This window comes from Spermophilus citellus (assembly GCF_964194105.1).
Source record: "Spermophilus citellus genome assembly, chromosome: 8".
Lineage (NCBI taxonomy): Eukaryota > Metazoa > Chordata > Mammalia > Rodentia > Sciuridae > Spermophilus > Spermophilus citellus.
The window spans coordinates 58,715,544-58,738,132 of NC_138189.1; the positions used below are offsets into that span (position 1 = coordinate 58,715,544).

General features: G+C 35.5%; 2 protein-coding genes across 7 annotated transcripts in view; both read left to right on the forward strand.

Annotated features, from left to right (window-relative positions):
* The window catches only part of MTHFD2L (methylenetetrahydrofolate dehydrogenase (NADP+ dependent) 2 like), a 120,887-nt gene extending 117,034 nt beyond the window's left edge, over positions 1–3,853 (forward strand). Inside the window, exon 9 of the mRNA XM_081302963.1 lies at positions 2,543–3,853. Within this exon, the coding sequence (XP_081159089.1) occupies positions 2,543–2,655 (113 nt within the window). The 3' untranslated portion in view covers positions 2,656–3,853. The remainder of the gene's footprint in view (positions 1–2,542) is intronic.
* Positions 3,854–9,217: 5,364 nt separating this feature from the next.
* Positions 9,218–14,924, forward strand: EPGN (epithelial mitogen; the record flags this gene model as incomplete). 6 transcript variants are annotated; one of them, XM_081304489.1, is made up of 5 exons in its annotated part: positions 9,218–9,260; positions 9,814–9,903; positions 12,591–12,711; positions 13,472–13,624; positions 14,870–14,924. In XM_081304489.1, 5 exons carry the CDS (start codon positions 9,218–9,220, stop codon positions 14,922–14,924), a joined length of 462 nt encoding a protein of 153 aa, XP_081160615.1. The 6 variants fall into 6 exon arrangements, with proteins under 6 accessions (XP_081160615.1, XP_081160617.1, XP_081160618.1 ...); XM_081304491.1 differs by having other exon boundaries at positions 13,472–13,498; XM_081304492.1 differs by having other exon boundaries at positions 9,814–9,876; positions 13,472–13,498.
* Between the last annotated feature and the right edge of the window lie 7,665 nt (positions 14,925–22,589).

Consider the following 22,589-nt stretch of genomic DNA (forward strand, 5'->3'; position numbering starts at 1 on the left):
ATAATAAATCACTAATCTTCCACTAATTTTACTCTTATTTTTGATTTAGAAATCATTTATTTCAATGGATATCATTTTTTGAGAAAATTTATAGACAGGTGACATTTAATTCAGTTTTAGAGAATAGTAAGGCATTTCCTATTTAGATAAGGTGGAAAAATACTGAAAAGGAACACCTAGATAAAAGAAAGAAAGTTTTAAAATCATAGCTATTTGTGGAATGGCTATTTGAACCATCTAATGTTTTGGCAAAGGACATATATAAATATGGCACGGACAGGATTCACTCATGTACAGAGACGTTTCGTTAAAGTTGGAATATCACCTTCCAAGTCACGGTGTTGCTTTCTTTATAACATACTGTATTAGTCTGTTTTTCATTGCTTTAACAAAATACCTAGAGACTAAGTGAAGAGCACCAGCTTCTTTTTGGCTCCAATGAGGGCCTTGTAATAGAACACATGAAAGACTATTAACACTGTAAGGTAGGAAATCAGAAAGCAGGGAGGGCTAATCTTGTTCTTTTATAACAATTCAGTAGCACAGCAACTAACCAGAGTCACCTGAGAAATACACTAATTCTTTTCAAAACAGTGCCCTGCAATGACCTGATTATCTCCCACTAGGCCCTACCTTTCTTTTAAAGGCTCCACCACCTATTAATACTGTCACATTAGGTACTATACTTCCAGTATATGAAACTTAGGGAATACATTCAAAGCATATCCAAACTGTAGCACATACCATTAGAAGATGCATAATACACACTATCTGCGCGTGTGTGTGTATGTGTGTGTATGTGTGTGTGTATGAGAGAGAAAGAGAGAGAGAGAGAGAGAGATATTAATTTAAGCTTATATGGACTTTTCTTCAAGTAAAAAATATTATTCCTTTGCTCTTCTTATGATTTTTAAAAAAGTATCACAATGTACTATTTTACTTCATACAAGGTAAAAGTAAATTTTATAAACCATCTTTCAATAAGACAATATAAATAGTTGAAAATAGTATGAGATCTAAAAAACATCTCTTGGTTTTGATTCATGTAGAAGTTTACATGAGCAATACAAAGTTAATAATATCAAATTATGTATTAAAGAAGTATTGTCTGTGCTAAAGAAGTATTGTCTAAATGGGCATGTGTTTGTTTTAAGAGTTATCTGGGAAGGTTGCATTACTCTTATTCACATGGTAAAAAACTGAATTAACTATCAAGTCAATGAATGCATGGAACCATTCACCTTTAATACTGTGGGTGTGAACACATTCTTAAATTTTGCTCTAAGTTCCCTGTCATTTCCTTGAAGTATATAAACTGAATAAAAAGTCTTCATGTCTTTAAACAGAACTATGTGGATGTGCTCAATAGTTCAAATATATTTGATGAGTTTTATCAGACATGACTTTAATGTATTTTTTAGACATATACATGATATGTTATAAAAAGAATAATTCAATTTAACGAATGGCATGTACTGAGTTGTCTATATCCTCTCTCCCCTTTGTAATCAATATCAAGTCTTTTTGTTTTTAAGTGAACTTTAGTTATATATAATAGTGGAGTTCATTATGACGTATTTATACACATATATAACATAATCTGTTCCATTTCATCCCCTCAGTACTCCTCGCTTCCCTTCCCTCTTCCTTCTCCTGATCTCTTCCTTTGCTCTACTGGTCTTCCTTCTATTTATTCACATTTTTTAAATTGGAGCATTATAATTATACATAAAAGTGGGATTCATTGTGACATTTTCAGTATATACATATAGCATAATTTAGTCAACCTCATTCTCCTTTTTCTCCCCTTTCCCACTCCTCCTCCTCCCTTCAGCCCCTTCTTCTGCACTACTGTTCTTCCTTCTGTTTTCAGGAGGTGGAGATTTGTTTGTTTGTTTGTTTTAATTCCTTATGCCTCTTATATGAGAAGACATTGACCCTTGACTTTCTGAATTTGGCTTTACTTTACTCAGCATGATGTTCTCCAGGGCCTTGTGCATGCAAGGTATCCCCAGCCCCAGTTCCATCTGTTTACCAGCAAATACTATAATTTCCTTCTTCTTTATGGCTGACTAGACCTCCATTATGTATATTTGAAATCAGCATAATAGAGTCATTCCAAAGTTTATAGTAGCACAGTTCACAGTAGCCATGTAATGGAACTAGACTAGGTGTCCATCAATTGGATGAATGGATAACAGAAAAGAAAATATCATGACTTTTAGAAGTAGCTTACTAGAATTACAGGTCATCAGGTCAACCATGGCTTATAGAATTTCATCATGTAAAGCTAACTGAGGTGTATGGAGGAGGAACCAATAGTCTTGGACCCATTGTTTTTCTATCCATATTAAATATTATACACAGGAGTGCTGTCTAAATGTGCATGTGTTTGTTATGCCCATGTCATCCTACAAATAATTAGAGTTTGTTAGAATTTGTATGTGTAATGCAGAAAAATCCACTGTGTACAGCATGCTTAGAAATGTGAAATTCTCAGGTAAATTTAGAAATAAAGAATATTTCCTGTTTCCTCTGCCAGCTGTTAAGGAGAAAGCTAGTTTTATCACTCCAGTTCCAGGAGGCGTGGGACCCATGACAGTGGCGATGCTTCTGAAGAATACTCTTCTGGCAGCTAAGAAAATCATTCACTAGACGACAAGGGAGAATCAAGCAACTGAGGATCATGCTGTGTATTTCTTTGACAAAGGGCAAAAACCTTTATATTTTACTACAAAGTTATTTATTACTACATTATATTTATTTTTTCATGGATGGAATCATTGTGGATTAGATGATTCATGCAACTTTGTGCATTTCCTGCTGATTTTGAGTTTTAGGAAAAACCAAAATAATTCCAGTGAAATTTTGGTAATAATTGCTTATTATTAACAAAGGATATTTGTTCATAATAAAACATCAAAGGGTTCATAATAAATAGATATATTTTTGACACAAGTAACTATTGCACACAGTATGTTTTCAACAAATATTTTGTCAGTCAAATGGATACTCACATGCAATTTTATCACAGACATGCTCAATTTTTATTATATTCTGTGTTTTATGTCATATGCTGTAAAAGAGCTTACTTGATACAAGAAAGATGGAATACTAAAAATCAAAATCTTCCCAAATGCAACCTACAAGGCCATCCTATTGAAAAAGTATGTCCTCTTTAAGAAAAATATTTAAGGAAGGCAAAAGATACAATGCTACTTGTAAAAGTAATTTATATCACACTGTGAATAACTACTCATCATAATAAAATATACATTAAGAATATGTTAGGTTTATATATCATTGTTTCTTCCTATAAAAAGTGTTCAGACCATACAGTCGCTGAAAAATGATGGGAAAATCCAAAAATATAGAAAAACCACAAAACTTTGGTTGTATTTTCCTGCAAATATCAGAAAAATAATATATTGTATGAGTAAAATGATCATTAAAGAAAAGCAACTGGTATGTCTGTCCACACATTCAGTAATCTAAAAGTAAAAAATAATAAATTCAATGTGCCAAAACAAAACTATAGGATGCAAGTAAAACTTTTATGCTTTGTACTCACAGTTCTTCTCTCTTCTGTTATGGCATTTTGTTCTCAAAATAGATGTAATGTTCCTAACATAATTTATATTAGGAAATACATGTGAATGTTAGTTAAAGGCTATTTTGAGGCTATTGGAACAATGTAATTAGTGTTCTGTTTTCATGCCCAAATCCCAGTATGTTTATGTAAAAATAATGATTCTTATTCAATGCATGTTTTTATCAGTGTATTCTCTTGATCATTTGTGTGAAAATAGACTTGATGTTTATAATTAATACCATTTCAACAAAATAATAAAAAGTAATTGAAGAAGGATAGCCGTGTTCTCTTTTTGTAAGAACAGCTGTTTCTTTGTCCATATTTTGTTACCCAGTTTACTGCATGCTTAAAAAACGTAGCAAGTTTTGCAAACTTGAAAGAAAAAAAAATAGTATAAAATATTCTACAATCTGTCCAAACCAACTTTGTCCAGTAATTCTGACAAAAATTTAAATCCAAAGTTTGCAAGCAAACATTTTAGAAAGGGCCTCTTTAAATTTAAAGGGTGCCTAACTCCCTAATTAAAATGACCAAAAGTACATGTGTGCAAGGAAGGTTATTTTGGAATTATATTCAGGAGTCAGCCTTCCCAGAGTCTATTCTATTTAAAATATTATAAAGAAAGACTACAGGGGAGGGAAATTGAAGTTAACTCTGTAAATAGCAAAGAGCTGAGGATTTATAGCCAATGTGCTGAGATAAGAGGTTGGTGGTTTTGATGCCAAGGAATTAGAAAGAATTAGAAAGAATTGGGTTTGAGATCAAGGATAGGGGAATTCTTGCTGAAACTAGCTTATCAGTTTTCTTGGAAACAGCAGAACAACATTTTTTATATCAAGGGTAGGGAATGGGGAATTTGATCAGATACCAAAGGCAGGGTGGATTGTTTATAAAGATTTAATATAAACCAGGCACAGTGACACACACCTGTAATCCCAGCAGCTCAGGAGGCTGAGGCAGGAGCACTGGGAGTTCAAAGCCAGCTTCAGCAATTTAGCAAGGCCCTAAGCAACTCAGAGAGACCCTGTTTCTAAATAAAATGTAAAAAAGGGTTGGAGATGTGGCTCAGTGGTTGAGCACCCCTGGGTTCAATCCTCGATACAAAAAAAAAAAAAAAAATTGAGTTCAGTGGGCCAAACTCAAGCCTTTACATATTATGTCATTGCCTCAAACTCAGCAAGAAGAGGACTCAGAGGATCCTGACTGAAGATCCGTGCAGGAAGGAGCCTTTGTCAACATTTAAAAGAGATAAAGCCAATTCATTGGCATCATATCTTTATTTATGGATATACAGAGTCCGTAAGATATACACACATGTTGGCCCTGCAGAGGAGCTTGGAGACATACATTTGCTTTTCTTACTCCATCAGTATCTAGAAAGAAGACCCTTAATAATAAATGGGATTTCAGCAATAATACAAACACATGGAGGTAAAAAGGAACTTAGCATATACTTATGAAAGTAAGGGTCTCAGATACAAATGAAAAGTGTGAGGTGCAAGGTGATGGAAATGCAGCTGGGTTAATATGCAAAAACTAGACTAGAGGAAACCATGCTAAATCAGAATGTATATTATATATACTAAGTGATGAGAATTATAATTAGAGGATAGAAGATGTTATCATCAGTTAATATAAGGAAGTTGTAAAGAGGAGGTGGTTTTGGAGAAGAGATAATATGTTCAGTTTGAAACATGTTGAGTTTGAGGCAATGACATAATATGTAAATAAGTGTCCTGATGTAATATCAGTATGGGAAGAGGACAGGTTTTCCTGGCTAGTGGGGAAATTTTAGGATTCATTAGCACATATTAGCTACAAAATCTCTCACCCTCTTTTTGACCACTGTAAATGCTGTGGCTCTTTATACTTGTTCAGTAGTAACCACTATCCTTAATTGAGTACCAGTCATGTGCCAAATACCTCCCTCTGTGCATGTGTGTGTGTGTGTGTGTGTGTGTGTGTGTGTGTTTATTTCTTATTAAAAATTTTTACTTGATAGATGAGGAAAATGCTCTTAATCATTAAAACATCTCACCTAAGGCACATGTATAATAAAGAAGAATCTGAATTTAAAATAAGGTCTGTTAGGATAATGTGAGTCAGAGCCCACCCTTCACATTTTACTCTGTCTCCCTTCACTGACCTCTACACTTATAATTCATTCTCATTTTTAAAAATCCTACTTATTAAAAATTCATTTCAATGAAACTTGTTCATGAAAAACACCATGAAAGTCTGAGTAAGCACGACTTCTCGACTCTCTGCCTTTTATGCACATGTTGATGGTGCTCATAATTTCCTACCCAGTGCTTTAGGCATGTGGTACTCTTCCTAGCTCTCTTTAGTTCTCTGAGGTCAGAATATCTGCATTATCTGTTTGCTTTATCACATCCAATGCCATAGATATAGTAGACAATGAGTAATTTCCAAATGAAGGAATAAATAGCAAATAAGACTGAGAATTACAGAATAAATTTAGAGAGAAAAGCAATAGATGAATGGATATGTCTTGCCAATGACCAGCTACAAATGCTGGTTGAGTTAGTTTAGTGAAAGAGCAGGGGGGTGGGGGAAGAAAGCATGAGTGCACGAGAAAGACAGACGGACAGAAGTGGGGGGAAGGGAGAAAGGAATAAAAGGAAAAGGAAAGGGAAAAATAAATTTCTAGATGGACTTATGAATAGAGGAGAGAGAGGAATAAATTAAAGACAAAAAATACGGGATGAGAGAAAAATGGTAGTGGAGCCTCCGTCTCTTTTCTCACTCTGACTTGTCTTACTATTTCTTAGGAATAAATAAAGATGACAGAAAAGCCACTTTACAACAACACATCTCCCACTTTCTTCAAGATTGGGAGAAGGGACTTTGGGTGAGAGGGTCAAAGAGATGAAGGTAATATATTTTCCTATGAACAGTGCAAGGGGGAACTATTTGTATGGGCCCCAAAGGAAAAGAAGCAGGTGGAATGACTTAGAGACATTTTCTGTATAAACCTTAAACCAGAGTGGTAGATAGGTTTCTATTATGATATGGCCTAATTTACCAGAGTGGGGAAACATCTACAGAAGTACACATTCATCCATCTCTCTCAGCCCAGATATGAATGAAAATCATGGTTTAATATTTAGTTACTTACGTGATAATTCATTTAAAGCTTGATTTTTGGAGATAATCAAGGGACTTCTGTTGAGATCAGTATACCAACTTCTATCAGAGGATATCTGATTAAGAATCTGAAAAATGGAAATGAAGTCCTGACTCTGAAGCAAGTGTCTGGCAGATCACTAAATCACTTGTGTGTGTGTGTGTGTGTGTGTGTGTGTGTGTATGTGTGTGTAAGTGTGCGTGTGTGTGTGTCATTGAGGATTGAATCCAGGGCCTTGTAAATGCTAAGCATGTCCTCTATCACCTAGCTATATCCTCAGCCTCTATTTAATTCTTTTTGGCCTCTATTCCTCATTTGTCATCTGATAATCAAAAAAGCCCTGTTATTACTTTACCCATTCAAGACATGTTCATTGTGTTTTTAGTATACATCTGGCACTGAATTTATTTGGGCTGGGTGCAATGATGTATACCTATAACCCCAGCAACTCTGGAGGCTGAGGCAAGAGGATCATAAATTTGAGGCCAGTTGGGTAACTTAACAAGATCCTATCTCAAAATTAAAAAAAAAAGCAAAAACAACAACAAAAACCTACAAATGTTAGGGAGGTAGCTCAATGGTAGAGTACCCCTAATTTTAATCCCTAGTAACACACACACACACACACACACACACATACACACACACACACAGAATTGGGATAAGTGTGAAAACCTATAAAATTGAACTGTTCTAGTTCCATTTAGTTTTTACAAAGATGATTATTGTATTTCTATATCTCAGTGTTAGAAATAAAGGTATTTGTGCTGCGGATGTAGACCTGTGGTAGAGCACTTGCCTAGCATGCACAAGGCACGGGGTTTGATCCCCAGCACTACAAAACAACAATGAAAATAGCAAACAAAGACATCTAATGTGAGTTCTAACATCCCCTCCAGAACCTACAAATGGATTTGGGATGGTTTATTTGATACTTTGTAAATGATTTCTTGAGTTCTCACCAACAATGCCAAGAAGAATCTTTTATTTATATTTCAAATATTACTTGCCTGGGGAAAATGATGTTCAGAAATTGACTTAATAAACAGTTTTTTAAAATAATCTTAAAGGTAAAAATACAAAATGTGGGCACATCTAAAGTGAGTCAAGTGCTACATTTTCTTTTAACTTTAAAACGATGACTCTTGTGGTAAGTGATTGCCCAAGTTATAATGAATACAGCAAGCTCATTCTTGTGTGATTTCTAAAACCAAATTCATATTTGAATACAGAAAGGGATCTTTTCTGATAAATCTAACTCACTGGGTGGACATGATACAAATGATAACCTATCTTGACTTGAACAGGTTTTCAAAGTTCAGAAAACATGAGCAATTGAAATTCCAGGTAGAAAGACACAGCACTTCAACAAAAATATTTTAATAATAATTTCGGGCAAGTGAAAATTTAGGGGAAGCCCCTAAAGTCCAAAGCATAATAATAATCATAAGCAATAATTACACATTATGTCCTTTAGAGTGGCATTTTAATAATTATAACTTGATTAAGATTGAAAAGGCTTTGCTACATTTAAGACTTTCTATTCATTAGATGTATTTAAACTAAATGTCATCTTAATTTTACCTCAATGGAGAATTGTATTATTAGTAGTACTGTTAGTACTATTTGGTACTTTATCAGTTCTCTCTAACCTGATTATCAGAGCACAGACCTGAGCATTTTTGTTCCTAGAATGTGGTAGTCCATTCCATTTACTCAGAAAAATATTAAATAGCAGAATGACATAAAAAGTTAATATTGTATCATTAAAATATATTTATACAGTTTGTCATAAGTAAAGCTAAGTAACAAAAAATAAAATGGAATTTATTTTTTTGGCTGTCTGGGAATTGAACCCAGGGCCTCAGGTACACTAAGCAGGTGCTCTGTCCCTGGTCCATCCCCTGAAATGGAATGTTAAACCTATTTTGACAGTAATTTCTCTGTTCTCCCCTGCATCCATATTAACTGAACATTTTGATTTACTATAGAACTCACAGTCTGTGATGAAAGGAAATGTAACTACTATAGTATCAAGGGTTTTTTATTATTATTATTAACAATAAGTATGCTGTCTCCTAATTTGCCAATCTCTTTGTTGGAATCCTTCCTTGATTTCTAGCCCAACTAGTACACAGTTCTGTTCACACCAGTGGAGACTTTTCTGAACTCATGTTCTTTTGGGTTGTTGTTTTAAGTACTTTTACATATAGGAGTATGCCCACAGGTAACAGGAAACCAGTGTTTCAAAAGGAAACTTGATCACATCGCTAGATAACACAGGCATCCCAAACAAGTGTGTGAGCGCCCCAAGGCTTGGGGCTGCTGCCAGAAGTACATATTCTTCTGATTGGTAAGAACTGCCAGATGACGCTTCATGAAATATATAATGCAAGAAAGACTCAGAGAGCTCAATAAAAGCCTTCCACCCGTCAGATTGGGAGGATAAGAGAAAGAAAGTAAAGCAACTACAGAAGATGGCTTTGGGAGTTCCAATATCAGTCTGCCTTTTGTTCAACGGTAGGTAATTTCCCTTTTGTTTAATTAACTTTGTATCAAGGTGGAATGTAATGTAAATGTAAATGGGATTTATTCTCCCTGAATTAAAGAGATGTTGGTTTGTAAGAGTTGTTCATGATAAAGATCAGAATAATTAAATCTGTGGGTTAATGTAGTTTCTTATGAAACTTATGTTCCTCTCCTGGTATGTTTTGGTTCCTTTTTTTTTTTTTTTTTTGAGAACTCCAAAATGTTTGCTCTATAGAATTGAAGAGTAGTTGATAACATTTAGTTACAATACCACAGTATTATATCCTTGTGATTGAATTAATATATAAATGCATTCACTTTTTCTTTAAAATTTATGTGTTTCTATTTTCCATAATTATAATGTAGTTGATGGAATGGCTGAAAAACAGATAAGCAAATGCCCTAGTCAGGTTCTAGATTTAAAATGGAATAAATTAAAAGCAGAATGGAAATAGGATTAAACACAGTAAGAAAAACTCTGGGTCTATTGCTTGCACCTGGATAGAGGCACACCTGCTAAAGATGCTTCCCCCACCCCCAACAGCAATGACAGCACTGACAGAAGAGGCAGCCGTGATTGTGACTCCCCCAAGCTCAGTCCAGCAAAGTAATTGGACCGTGAACAAAACCGAAGGTATTTTCTTCCCATTTTTGTACTTCAAATGACTTCTTTGAAACCTTTGAGAAAAACTTGGATTATGATAGAAACAACATTGGAAATTTTTAGCTATATGTTTTATAGGGTTATCAACACTTTTAGCAAGATGCTATTAAATTGAAGTGACAGATAAATGTGTGAGCCAAGAATTGCCCTTTTAAAAGGAGGAAGTGAAACAAAGGAGAGAAAGAAAAGTTGTCTTCAGCCACTGTCCTGAATGTGAAGTGTACCATATTTTCTGCTTGGCTTCCAATAACCCATGTGTGTTCGGTGACAGCTCATTTCCATTTTGGCATTCTTGAAGGAGCATCATATTTTGATCTATGACTATAAGCTTAACAGTCAAAGAAATCATGGACAAAATGAAGCATTCTCCTTCATCTTTGGAACCATCTTTTTTCTTGCTTGTTTTTTGGGGGCTTTTGTTCTTTTAGCATGTGCTACTTTTCCTCCCCACTTATACCTGATTTTTTTTATTGATGGTGATGTATTTTCTTTTCTATTTTATTATTATTATTGCAGTGGCTTCTGGCTGCTGTTGAGCGTCAGCATTGTTTTCAAACCTGTTTGAACTACAGGTGAACTTGGAAAACTTGTTGCCTGTCAAGACCTGAGACTGAGTGGTTTTGATTCTCATGCAAATCACTTAAGGCCCCCAGAGGTGAATGCTGGTGATGTGACCCAGGACGGAGGAAACATCGGATCTTACTCTGAGAGTCCAGCAAATAAAAGATAAAGTCAAATATTTCAATTTTAAATGAAAGATAGTAGTATTTAACTGTTCCTCATTCCACAATTAATTTAAAAATTGAAAATATTTTATATATTTGATTTTTTGAATATCAATTTGCAAAACAATATTAGAGTAGGTTTTAGAATAACTTTTAGCCAAATTCTTTGTCTTCTGAAGCTTTGAGCAAAGAGGGAAAATTTTTATTGGAATATGATCAATAATACTGTAGAAAAAAATAAAGAAGTGTGGTTTTCTCTCAGTGATTGATGTCATAGCAATATTCCCAACACCACATTTTTTCCTTCCTTAATGGTTAATTGCAAATAAATTAACTGAATTATAGGCAATAGGAATGGAAAAGTGGGATGGAATATATCATCTCTCTATTTTTTCTTTGTTTTCTTGATGAAAAACTTTAGTTTTTCTTTTCACTTTTTATTTATTTTGGAAATATGAATCTTGTATCTCAGAAAATTTTAAATTAAGTTTAATATTCTCCTTAAGGGATGGATAAGTCTCTCTGTCATAGCTTTTCTTTGGAAATGGCTTCTTTCAATTCTCATATCTTCCAAAAAAATCCCATTTTAGGCTTAGTTAATTGAGTTTGAGTAATCTTGAATTAAGAAGAGCCTAGCACAGCTTATAATGGGAAATTCTCACTGCCTCAGAATTAATTATTAAAATTATAAATTGTGTTCACTATATCACATTTAACAAAATGAATGTGAATTCTAAGGTAATATTGGACATTCTTGATAAAAAGGTAAGTGATATAATATCCTGTTGGTCCCTGAGTACCTAAAGTTTTAATTTTTCCAATATAAAATAAAAATATCCTTTAGATTATTTTTCCTAAAATGAAGAAATAGGTTTCTCTTAACCTCCTTAACAAGGCAAATATGGTGATTTGCTACATAATAACTAACCATGAGGGACACATTCATTCATAGCAATGATAAATTAAAATACCAAAAATTTGCTTGAGAAATAGTTAACTAAAATATACCAAAAAAAATCAATTCTGCAGTTTTATACAAGAGTCATCCCCACTGCATAATTAGTAAGGATGGTCTACGTATGTCTTTAGCATATCAGAAGATGGGAGGCATCCTGAACCATGTGTGTGCTGCCAGAACATATCTTCCTGAAGAGGATTTCCCCTAAGGAGGTTTCTGGACACTTGACTACAAAAATTGTGTCTAGTCATGTTCAATTGCATCGTGTTAGAGCTAGAAATAAAAACCTGAGTTTTTCTAATCCCAGGTTCATGGCTTTTACCATTACTTCAGAATACCTCTTAACTGAGTTAAAATTTTAATTAATATTTGATGGAATTGTCATATAACTATTTAAGCCAGAACCATAAGTTGTTTCTGGATTCCTGTATGGGTCATAACAAATACCTCTTCTCAAGTCAATTACAGAAAATGTCCCATTTTAAATTAGATTTCATTTTAAATTAGATTTACCATCTTTTCCTCTGGGGAAGGAATAAAATTGTTTATTATTTCACAAGCATAAATCCAGACCTTCCTAAGTGCCAACTACTCAGTGTAAAGGAGAAAAATATAAAGATTATATGAGATGTTCTATATTTATCAGGATTCAGGCAGTGGTATGGAAAACATTACTCAAAATAACCTGCTAAGATTATAACCAATGCTGCCACCTTTTGGCAAACTTGCCTCTGTACCTGATTAGGTAGCTAAAGAATGGAACAATCATGGGTACACCTTTTCACTCTAATAAATGAATTACATTTCTGGATGATACTAACCAAACACTTGTAAATATAACCAACCTGCCAAAGAATCAATAGCTCAAAAGGCAAAGTACCCCTAAAATAATCTTAAATGTCCTCTTACATATGTGTTAAAAGTCATGAAGTAGGACACACTTCATTTGTTAGTATTATATCTCCTTTTTCTAGATGACTATGCAGAAGGACCCATAGCCTTGAGGTTTTCCCACCCTTGCCTGGAAGATCATAATAGCTACTGCATCAATGGGATGTGTGCATTCCACCATGAGCTAGAGAAAGCCATCTGCAGGTAATTGCAAAGAACTCCCAAGTCCTGGAGACAGGAGAAGGTGAACTTATGCCTTTGTTGTTTTACACAGTACAGTGCCACTCTCTACCTTATTTGGTTAAAACTGTGTTTGATCTGAATGTGACTTGCCAGTCCTCTTTGTACTTGACTTTCCAAAAAGGTTTTTTTTTTATTTTTTCTGCTTAATCCTCATTATTTAAAAAATATAGTTCCCAGATTAGCAGCATCTGTGGAAGCTGGGGCTTTTTAGAAATGTAGAATTCATGCTTCACCTCAGAACTACTAAATCAGAATCGGTATTTTAATGATATGCAAAGGTGAATCCTAGTTTTCACAGGATTATTTGTAGGATAAAATGAAACAGGGCAAGGCAAAAATCTTCATAAGAAGTTCACAATTTTTATGATCATTGATTTGCTTGGTCTTCTTTTTTTCCACATTTTTTATTGATGCATTACAGTTGTACATGATGATGAGATTTGTTGTTACATATTCATACATGCACACAATTAAACAATATAATTTGGCAATATCACTCCCTGGTGCTCAGTTTTCTTGACAAGCATACTACACTTTGTGTCTACCATTGAGGGGAAAATATGGGGTCTTAATGAGATGATTATTGTGAAATTCAAGCTACTTCATACCTTAACACATTGATTTCACTTGGTGTTTGCCTATTTAAATTATTTCCTTTCCTCCCCACCACTCCCTGCCATTCTGTAGGCTTTAAAGTTACTTTTTTTTTCTCTTTTTTAAGGTGTTATACTGGTTATACTGGAGAAAGGTGTGAGCACTTGACCTTAACTTCATATGCTGTGGATTCTTATGAAAAATACATTGCAATTGGGATTGGTGTTGGATTATTAATAAGTGGTTTTCTTGCTATTTTTTACTGCTACATAAGAAAGAGGTATGAAAAAGATAAAATATGAAGTTACTCTGTGTGCGTTCATTTGACAAATATCTGTCGAGCCTCTATGACATACCAGGCTTTGACATGTATCCTTTTTTAATGAAAAAGAAGAAGGTGAATCTGAGCCGTTCCTCCGTAACATTTTTGATACCCTTCTCACGGAAGTGGTAAAAGTTTACCTTTAGTTGCAATAAGAGAGTTCAAATTTACAACTTCCTTTCTTCTTATATCTGTGTCTTCCTAAGTCAAAATTATAAATGAGGAGGATAGCAGGCCTCAAGTGGGTAGAGACCCAGTGTATCTTGTTTACAAGTACACATTTAGCATCTACTTTTGTGCTCAGAACAGACACTGAAAAAATATTTGTTGAATGAAAAAAAAAATCAAGAAATAAGTATTCATCCTTATTTCTGGTTTTTCACACCTTAAATCTGTGTAATTAGGGAAAAGTCAAGCAATCATGTAAGATACATTAATTTTAAAATACAATTATACTCCCCTTGATATACTTTACTGTTATCAGTTTAACATGACTAAAATTGCCCATCCAAAATTAGAAAAATTTGTTTTGCTTATGAGAGGATCAAATCAACATATATAAGTTGCATATTTATATAAGAATCTAAGAAGAATAATGAGGAACAGAAGGAAGGAGAGAAGAGGTGAGGGAGAAGGTGGAGGAGGAGGCAGCCGGGGAGGAGATCCAGTTGTTTGAGATCCAGTTCTGATGAGAGGATTGTGCATGTGACAGGTGGCAGGAGGGCTCTGAGGTGAAACCTGTGATGACATAAGGAAAGCAGAAGCAGCTAAGCAAAGATGTAGCTTGAGCTGTCTTAGCTTGATTCCACAGGAAGATGGAGAATGTGAATGGCATCATAGACCTTCCCAAGGAGGACAGAGATCTTGGTCTCAGTTTACCTCATGGGTCAATCAGGCCACAAGCTATTCATGGTAGGTTAGTGGGTTAGTGGGCAGGGGTTTGAAATTTCCCAGGAATCTTCTGGCAAGGAGTTCTATTGGCTATGGCAGTCCTCTGAAGAATGATGGTGCTATCAGCCTGTTAATGCTCACAGCCACTGAAGGATGGGTCTACCATTGAAGGGGATCTGGGCAGGGCACCAGGAGAAAAATATGAAGTTACTCTGTGTGCGTTCATTTGAGCAACTGATACACCAGTGCATTCTGTGAACCACAATGACCAACACAAACCACAGTCATAAGGAAATCAATGCTCTGTTTTAGGTGTCTAAAACTGAAATCACCTTACAACATCTGTTCTGGAGGGAGACCACTCTGAGGATTTGTGGGCGTTTTCATCATGTCATTTGGGAAACTCAGTGGGCCCCACATTGAAATCCTCAAGTGAAAGAACAAAAACGTCAAGCTGTCTAGACTTGAAAAGAATGAAAATTGGGATCACAATGAAATAAGAGGATAAGATTCAACATTGGTCTTTAGACTTTGCCATCATTAGGAGCCATGGAAGCCAAGTGAACAAGCTACAAAGGAAGAGGTCAAGTTTGCAATCCTAACCTGGGTTTGTTGTTTGGTTATTGTTCTCACTACAAAAAAATTGTGTTTTGTGCTTCTGACCATGTCAGATGTAGGTTTTCCTGGGAATAATTGTCATCCTTGCAGCAAGCCGAAGCAACTCCAAGTTCTGCTTGTTATCCAGCATTTGGATAGCACAACCTAAATGTGGGCTCTTTGTTCACTCAATGGACCTCATCCCAAGCATTCTGTTTTTATAGCATCAAAGGAGTTTAATTTCAATTTTAGGGTGATATCAGTGTTATGGCATCTTGAGTGAACCAAACATGTGTCTTAAGTGCAAGCCATTGAAAAGAAATGAATGTCCAAAGCAAACACAAATCATACCTATCTTATGATAATACTGTGCAACTTTTATCTGTGAAACATGGAATAAGCTAAAGACTTTCTCAGAACTAAAAGCCATCTGGATATCAAATCCAGAGTAGGCTAAGCATTTCTTTTCCATATGGATTATGAAATTCTCTGTTGGACTTATGTTCCCTCTCCTTTTGTCACTTCTAGTCATTATCAGTGGTATTAACTGATGACCATCCATTTGAACTGAAATTCAAGACTTCGGGTCTAAAATGACAAAAAGTCTACAACTGGTCCTGAAGTAGAAACTGACAAACTAGACATGAGAGTTATTTCACCAGCCAACAGCGTGTGGAAACTTCACACCATTTCTGAACAGATTTGCACATTAAAAAAAAATGGAGCAATGGTAGAAATAACAATTTGGGAACCAAGGTCCTTCCTTTTTAATTATACTTCTGCTACACAATCCATACAGTCTTGTGCAGGTCCCTTAATTTCCTAGGGCTTTGGTTTCATCTTCTACAAGACTCTTGTGGTTCTGAAGTTTAACAATGAGAGAAGAAAGAAGTTTTCTGCACTATTAAGTGACAGATTGAAGTGACAGTTCTATCATCAAACCAACCCCGAAGCCCCAAAACACACCACTAGCCATTATCTTAGATGTATATTTTAAAGATCAATTTATACAATAATAATTTATTTTTAAGAAAAATATAAAATTAAATTAAAGAATTATAACATTAAACGTCTTTAAGTTTCAACCTAATAGTGTGGGCTCCTATTGTGATGTCGATAAACAAAACAATTTTGATCATGAGATTGACAGAAAATCAAACTTGAGTGTTTGAACAATGGCAGCCTATTAATAAGCCTTCGTTTGTATTATAGATTTTTATTCGCTCCTAACTTCCCATTTCGCTTTCCTTTGAAGAGAAGGAATTTCACTTGCTTTGGTTTTCCTTCAGAAGGAATTTAACACAGATGAATCACAGGTCAGCACTTTCTGCCTGTCTTCACACAGCGTGCAAAGGTTACATCACCCGGAGGGGTGGGGAGCCAAGGTTCCACCCATGACTCCAGCACCGCACCTAGAAAGCTGTGCTCTTCCTGAGCATTTCAAAAAGATGTAAAAATGCCAGGGAGAGTCCAGGAAGGCGTGTCTTTAAGTAATTAAGGACTGCCTCTTAATGAAAGGAAAGAGGAAGCAATGATAGTGACTACAGAAATGGTAACCTAAATGGTTACAAATATTGGCAGTCTGTAAATGCCTGCCAGTTTTAAACTTATTACATTGAAATTAGAACAACGTCACAGCAGTTAAAATTTTCAGCATTGCTAATCCAAAATGTTAATCCAAACAAATGCTAATACAGATTCCTTCTTTCACCTATGGAAAAGTATTCATTAACAATATAAAATCTACCCAGTTAGACTGTACAGAAACTTACAATATGGTTTATGAAGCCATCTGTTTGTGGTCTGTCCTATGAAATAATCTTGTGATCCCGTAACTCCCAGAGTTAATTTTGCAGGAAGGAATCTCTGGCATTCCCATAGAGCTGGAGCCCCACCTGGCAACATTTACATCCATAAAGGACTTGTACCTTGTAGAGGGGGGGGGATGCATAAATACAAGATGATCTGTCAATTGTTTCATCTTGTACATTTTTTTCTCCTGTATGCAGTAAGACCCTGAAAAGTGCCTACCCATGAACTTGCATTTGAACTCCACTTGCAGCCATCAACCATGGATCATTAAGTTGGGTGGATGACTTAGGAAAGAAATGACAGCATGCTGCTGGCATCTTTCACTAAATCAACCTGGCCAAGGGGTTCATCTGCTTCTTTCAGTCCCCCTTTTGTCTCTTCCCTATGTCTATCCTTCAATTCTTTGAGAACACTTTCTTAGCTCATCAGTATTGAGGAGTACATCATTATTTAGCATTTTGATGGGATGGGGGCAAACATTACAAAATCTCCTCTCTGAGCCAGTAAATCTCCAATTAAAAAAGAATTAAAATTGCTCGTCATTGTATCCTCTCTCCCCAAATTAGCTTTTTTGTACAATCATGTTTTTATAAAGTTTGAAGAGGGTGAAATTATAACAGCTCGTCTTTCAAAATGCAAATCTAATCCTTTAGTTTTCACATATCCATTTTGGTGACGTCAATAAGATTTTCATTCATTATATTTAACTGAAAAAAAAGTCTTAAGAAAATAAGACAAACTTCAGCAATTTGAACTTCTGATATTGAACATAAGAACAATTCATATACCCAGAAGACTATGAGTAAGCCATCTAACTTCGATGCATTACAAAACGTAACATGCTTTCTGTGTGTGATATAAATATTGATATTCAACCCACACTCATGGGAAGGATTACCAAAATCTCTGTTGCAAAATACCACTCTTTCTGGCTTACATCATGACTGCATGACATCAGATGTGAGCATCTGCCAAGATGAACTGGAAGTGTTGAAATTTAATTTGTCATTGTCTGGCACTGGTGATCTGGGTGAGTCCACATTTCTGTCCAAACTTTGGTGCAGACCAATTCAGTAGCACATTCAGAAGCATATCTTCCAAATTCTCTAGGAAATTTGTTAATAAAAATTCAGTCAATTCTGAATTTTTCTGCAATCTGTATACGGGGTAAAAAATGGGAGTTCATAATCTGCTTGAATCAAATGTATGAAATATGATATGTCAAGAGCTTTGTAATGTTTTGAACAACTAATAATAAAAAAGAAGAAAATTCTCATTACAAAATAACAGAGAAAATAAAACCTTCTATCCCCCCCAAAAAAATTCAGTCAATCAATGCCCAGCCCAGAGCTCAAGAGCTTGAACAGTTAATCTGAGAATTCCAAGGCTAATTCTTGAGAATGTCCATGTACAAAAACATGTCCCATCATTTTACTTCACTCCTCTGCCAAAACTGAACATGATGAATGTTCTAGATTACAGGAAACACAGCTTCCAAAAAAACATCTCATAAATATTAGATGAATGATTATATGATAATAAGAATTGGATTTGTTAGTCAGGCCTTATTTAAAACCCTCATGTTCTTTCTTTGTCTTTTTTGGGGGAGGCAGGTGGTGGGGTACCAGTACTTTCTTTGTCATTTTTATGTCTCAGTTATTGGAGCATAGATTTCCTAGATTGAATTTGGTTAAGACAAAGGACAAGCAGCTATCAAATTAGTAATTTTGATCTTTAAGAGGATAATAATTAGGTCTCACATCTTTCTGGAAAGAATGGCATCTCTAGATTTTTTTTTTTGAATTGCAACAAAAATACTAATTCAATATTAAGTTCCTTGAAAATCAAGTTAAAGAAATAGTTTGAGAGCTACCATTTGTGAAAACTTGCACTGTTTGAAAGTATTTGCATTATTTTGATTAACCCACACCTGTGGTTTCAAGAAGGCAGTTCACTTGTTTAAGGTCACATAGCTTTAAAGTGGCAAAGCCATGTCCTGAAGGAGTTAGAGTCAATCAATGCTGAAGTCCCTCATCTAAGTTCTAGATGATAATCTTTCCCAACATTTTATGGGAAATATTTACATTGGGTACTAAATCTTGGTGAACTTGGAGATGTAACCAAGTGATTTGTATGCAAATAAAAATAGTTCTTTTTTGTTTTATACACACACACACACACACACACACACACACACATATATATATATATATATATATATATATATATATATTCACCTTGTCACAGATCAATTACAAAAATTCCCTGCTGTCATCCTCAGATTACAATATGCATACCATCCTTAGGGTGGGGCCAGAACAGTGTTAAGTGCCTGGTGGCATGTGAGAACACAGACTGAGAAGAGACTGTAGACTGTAAATAAACCCTAGGTTATCCTCAGGATTAAAAGAGTGGGCAGGTTGCTAGAGAATATCCTACCCAGTCTGTAGACAAGGGTTCTTTGTCACTGTGCTACCTTAAATTGGACACATCTAATAGGTTGGTTAAGGGATGTAAAGTGAGGTATCCAAGTGCAGATGGTTTTTCCATCTACATTAAAATCTTAGTAAATACCCTCTTTGCCCCACATCACCCTCAATCCTAACCCTAGCCCCATATGCGCTAGCAGTAAATGATGGTAGTCTGTCTGAGTTAGGGCCAAACTTGGAAACAATAGGAAAAATCTGTGCTATGGATTAATGACCTATGTTCTAAAGCAGCTGTCTATTTAACCTTGCTGGAGCCTTCTGGATATGATATTCTTGTTTAAGTGGAAAATATAGAGTCTAAAAATGACCTTTACATTCCCTTCCTGGTTGGAAGGTGTATGGTGAAAATGTGATGCCTAGAAGCCAAATCCAGTCCACACATGTATTATTTCCTTTGACTTTCATGGTGTTTGTTTCAAATCAAACCCACATTTAGAAACCAAGATACCTTACTATAAATATCTAGTTTCCTTTGAGATGCAGATCATATGAACATTGGCCTTATCTTCCCACATAGCTTTGGTCAGGGGAGTGTCCTCAACACCAACCAGTTTCAGTTGGTTAGGCTGCCAAGTTAAGTTCTCATGGGCTTTTAAATCTGCAAACTTGGCTCTTGGGATTAATTTGAAGATCTTTCCTCATCTAAATTCCTCTGAGTCTAATCAGGATGATGGCTGTAGAGGGCCCTGTTGTACTGCAAATCTCATAAGCTATAAAGGAATCTCAGATCAAAGAGTTACCCTGGAATGTGCTCTTGAGGAGAACCCACACTCACCTGAAAGCTGGCAGGGTGGCATCTGATGACTCAGATGCTGCCCACACCCTCAGCCACTCTCTGCTACAATTTTTGCCAGATTTGTCTGGGCACACAGCCCTGCTCAGGTTACCTCCCCATTGTGTACCATGCTTAGCAAGGACTCCTACCCCAGCAGTGAGCAGCCTGCCCCAGGAAGGCTTGGGTGGGCAGCCTCTTGTCTCTCCCCCTCCACTCTAGATGCCTAGCACCAGGGGAAGCCCATAGACGTTTTATGCTCCTGAATAGATGCCACAATTCCTTCTCTGTATTAGGGTCTCCACTGGTCTCTCTGCATGTATTATCCTCTCATCTCTATCTGCTAAGATCCTATAGGAGGTGTTTCAAGTGCTGTCTCCTCCTTGAAGAATTGTTAATTTACAAATGTCATTTCTCTGCCCTTTAACTCCCTTAGCATCTTAATTTTTTTTTTGGTACCCATCAGATATTTTATAAATATTCTGCCATATATTATGATTATTTATGTTCTTGGCTAAGTTCCAATGGTAATAATAATAACAAACTTCATTCATTAAGTTTATATCATAGTCTGGGCATAGTGCTAAGAAATTTATATATAGTATCTTTCTCAATCCTCAGAGACAAACAGGAGGAAGGTTGTGTTGTGGCAAATTGTGGTTAACAAGATGAGTGTCTGGAATTTGCTAAGGGTTAACGCCTTCCTTGCAAGCTGTCCAATATTAATCATACTTTTTTACTTTTTTCCACATTTTGTCATTTGGAGGAAGGGATAATATCGTCTGGTCTCATAGAACTTGTTGAGGGTAACAGTGAGTGCTCAGTGAATGTAAACTATTGATTGCAATTGTCAATTTATTTTTTTCAGATTAGGAAACTAAAATTTAGAAAGTGTAAGTAACTTCTTCACCTTTAGTTAATGGTAGAAGCTGGATTTGATTGCAAGGCTGTCCAGTTCCAAGGCTCCAGTGTCTCTGGGAGAGACAGGGGAGCCTGGCCAAGCTGGTCAGTTTGGCTTCCAGTCTGAAGTGGGATCTGCATTCAAAGACAGCTGTATTTTGAATTCCAACTGGTTATTAGCTTTGTGATTGAGAAAAAAATTTAACCCTTCTAAATCACAGTTGCCTTTATGATAAAATGAGGAGAATTCCCCCATAGGGTCATTTTAGGATTATGTTAAATCAGATAGCTAGTGTTAAATCAGATATCTAGAATATCTGGAACACAGTGCCCATTCTATAAATATTGCTGACTATGATTATTAAAAATTTGAAATTCTTATTGACACTCAATACATTTGATTTTATTTTAAGGTGTCAATATTCAAAAACTTCATCAGTAATACATTAAAGACAAATAAGTGAAAGGAAACCTAATAAAATGGCAACAGTCTCACATAGCTTCTATGGCTAAGGTGTACATAAATATGACACTTTATCTTGAAAAAGACCTGCAATTAGCTTGTGGAAGTGGACATTGGCAGAGTTGTAGCTTCAGAATTATTATCAAATGACAGGCAGGATTATTGACATTGGATGGGAAACTTAACAGCCCTTGCAGATAGTACAGCCCATAACACAGATGTGAGCCAACATAGCTGGTATGTGCTTGAGGTTTGTGCACACCTGTCCCCTGTGTGCATTCCCACACTCATCTAGTGTTCCTTTCAGATGAAATCATATGTAAGTACAACATTCCCATTATGTGCAAATTATTGCTTTATATTGGAATAAACTTGGATTTTCAAAACACACATTAAAACAGAACTGACTATACCATGAAATTACCAGGATCTTTGCTTCTCAACCTAAACCTTAATTATAATTAAGAAGTATTTGAAATATTCCAATTATATTGTCCATGCAAGACCCTGGTGATGGTAGGGGGGTATGATAACCTTCATTTCTCCACCTAAAATTTAACAAGAGTGCCAAGTACACAATTTCAAGGCCTCATATTACTGTGGATTTAAGTTCTTGTTATCATATTATTTGTTCTGTCATTTGTCAAGCTATAAATGAACAGAAGCCCTCAAGACTATGTTTTCTCTCTTAAGTAAACTAACACTGCAAGATGGCTTTCATTCTAACCTTGTCACCTTTCTGTACTACTGTGAAGAGTTTCAATTCTCTGTCCTTTTATCATGACTTATTCCCCTCTTCATTTTTTATCTTCTGAACAAACTGTTAATTTTTTTTATCATAAGTATTGAAATGATTCTGAGAAAAATAGTTTTATCTCCTTCAGCAGGCTATACTAAGCACAAAATTAACCCAAAGTGAGCTGAGTTGTAGCATACACTTAATATATATGAGATCCTGGATTCAATCCCCAGCACAAAATAAATAACCCAAACTGCATA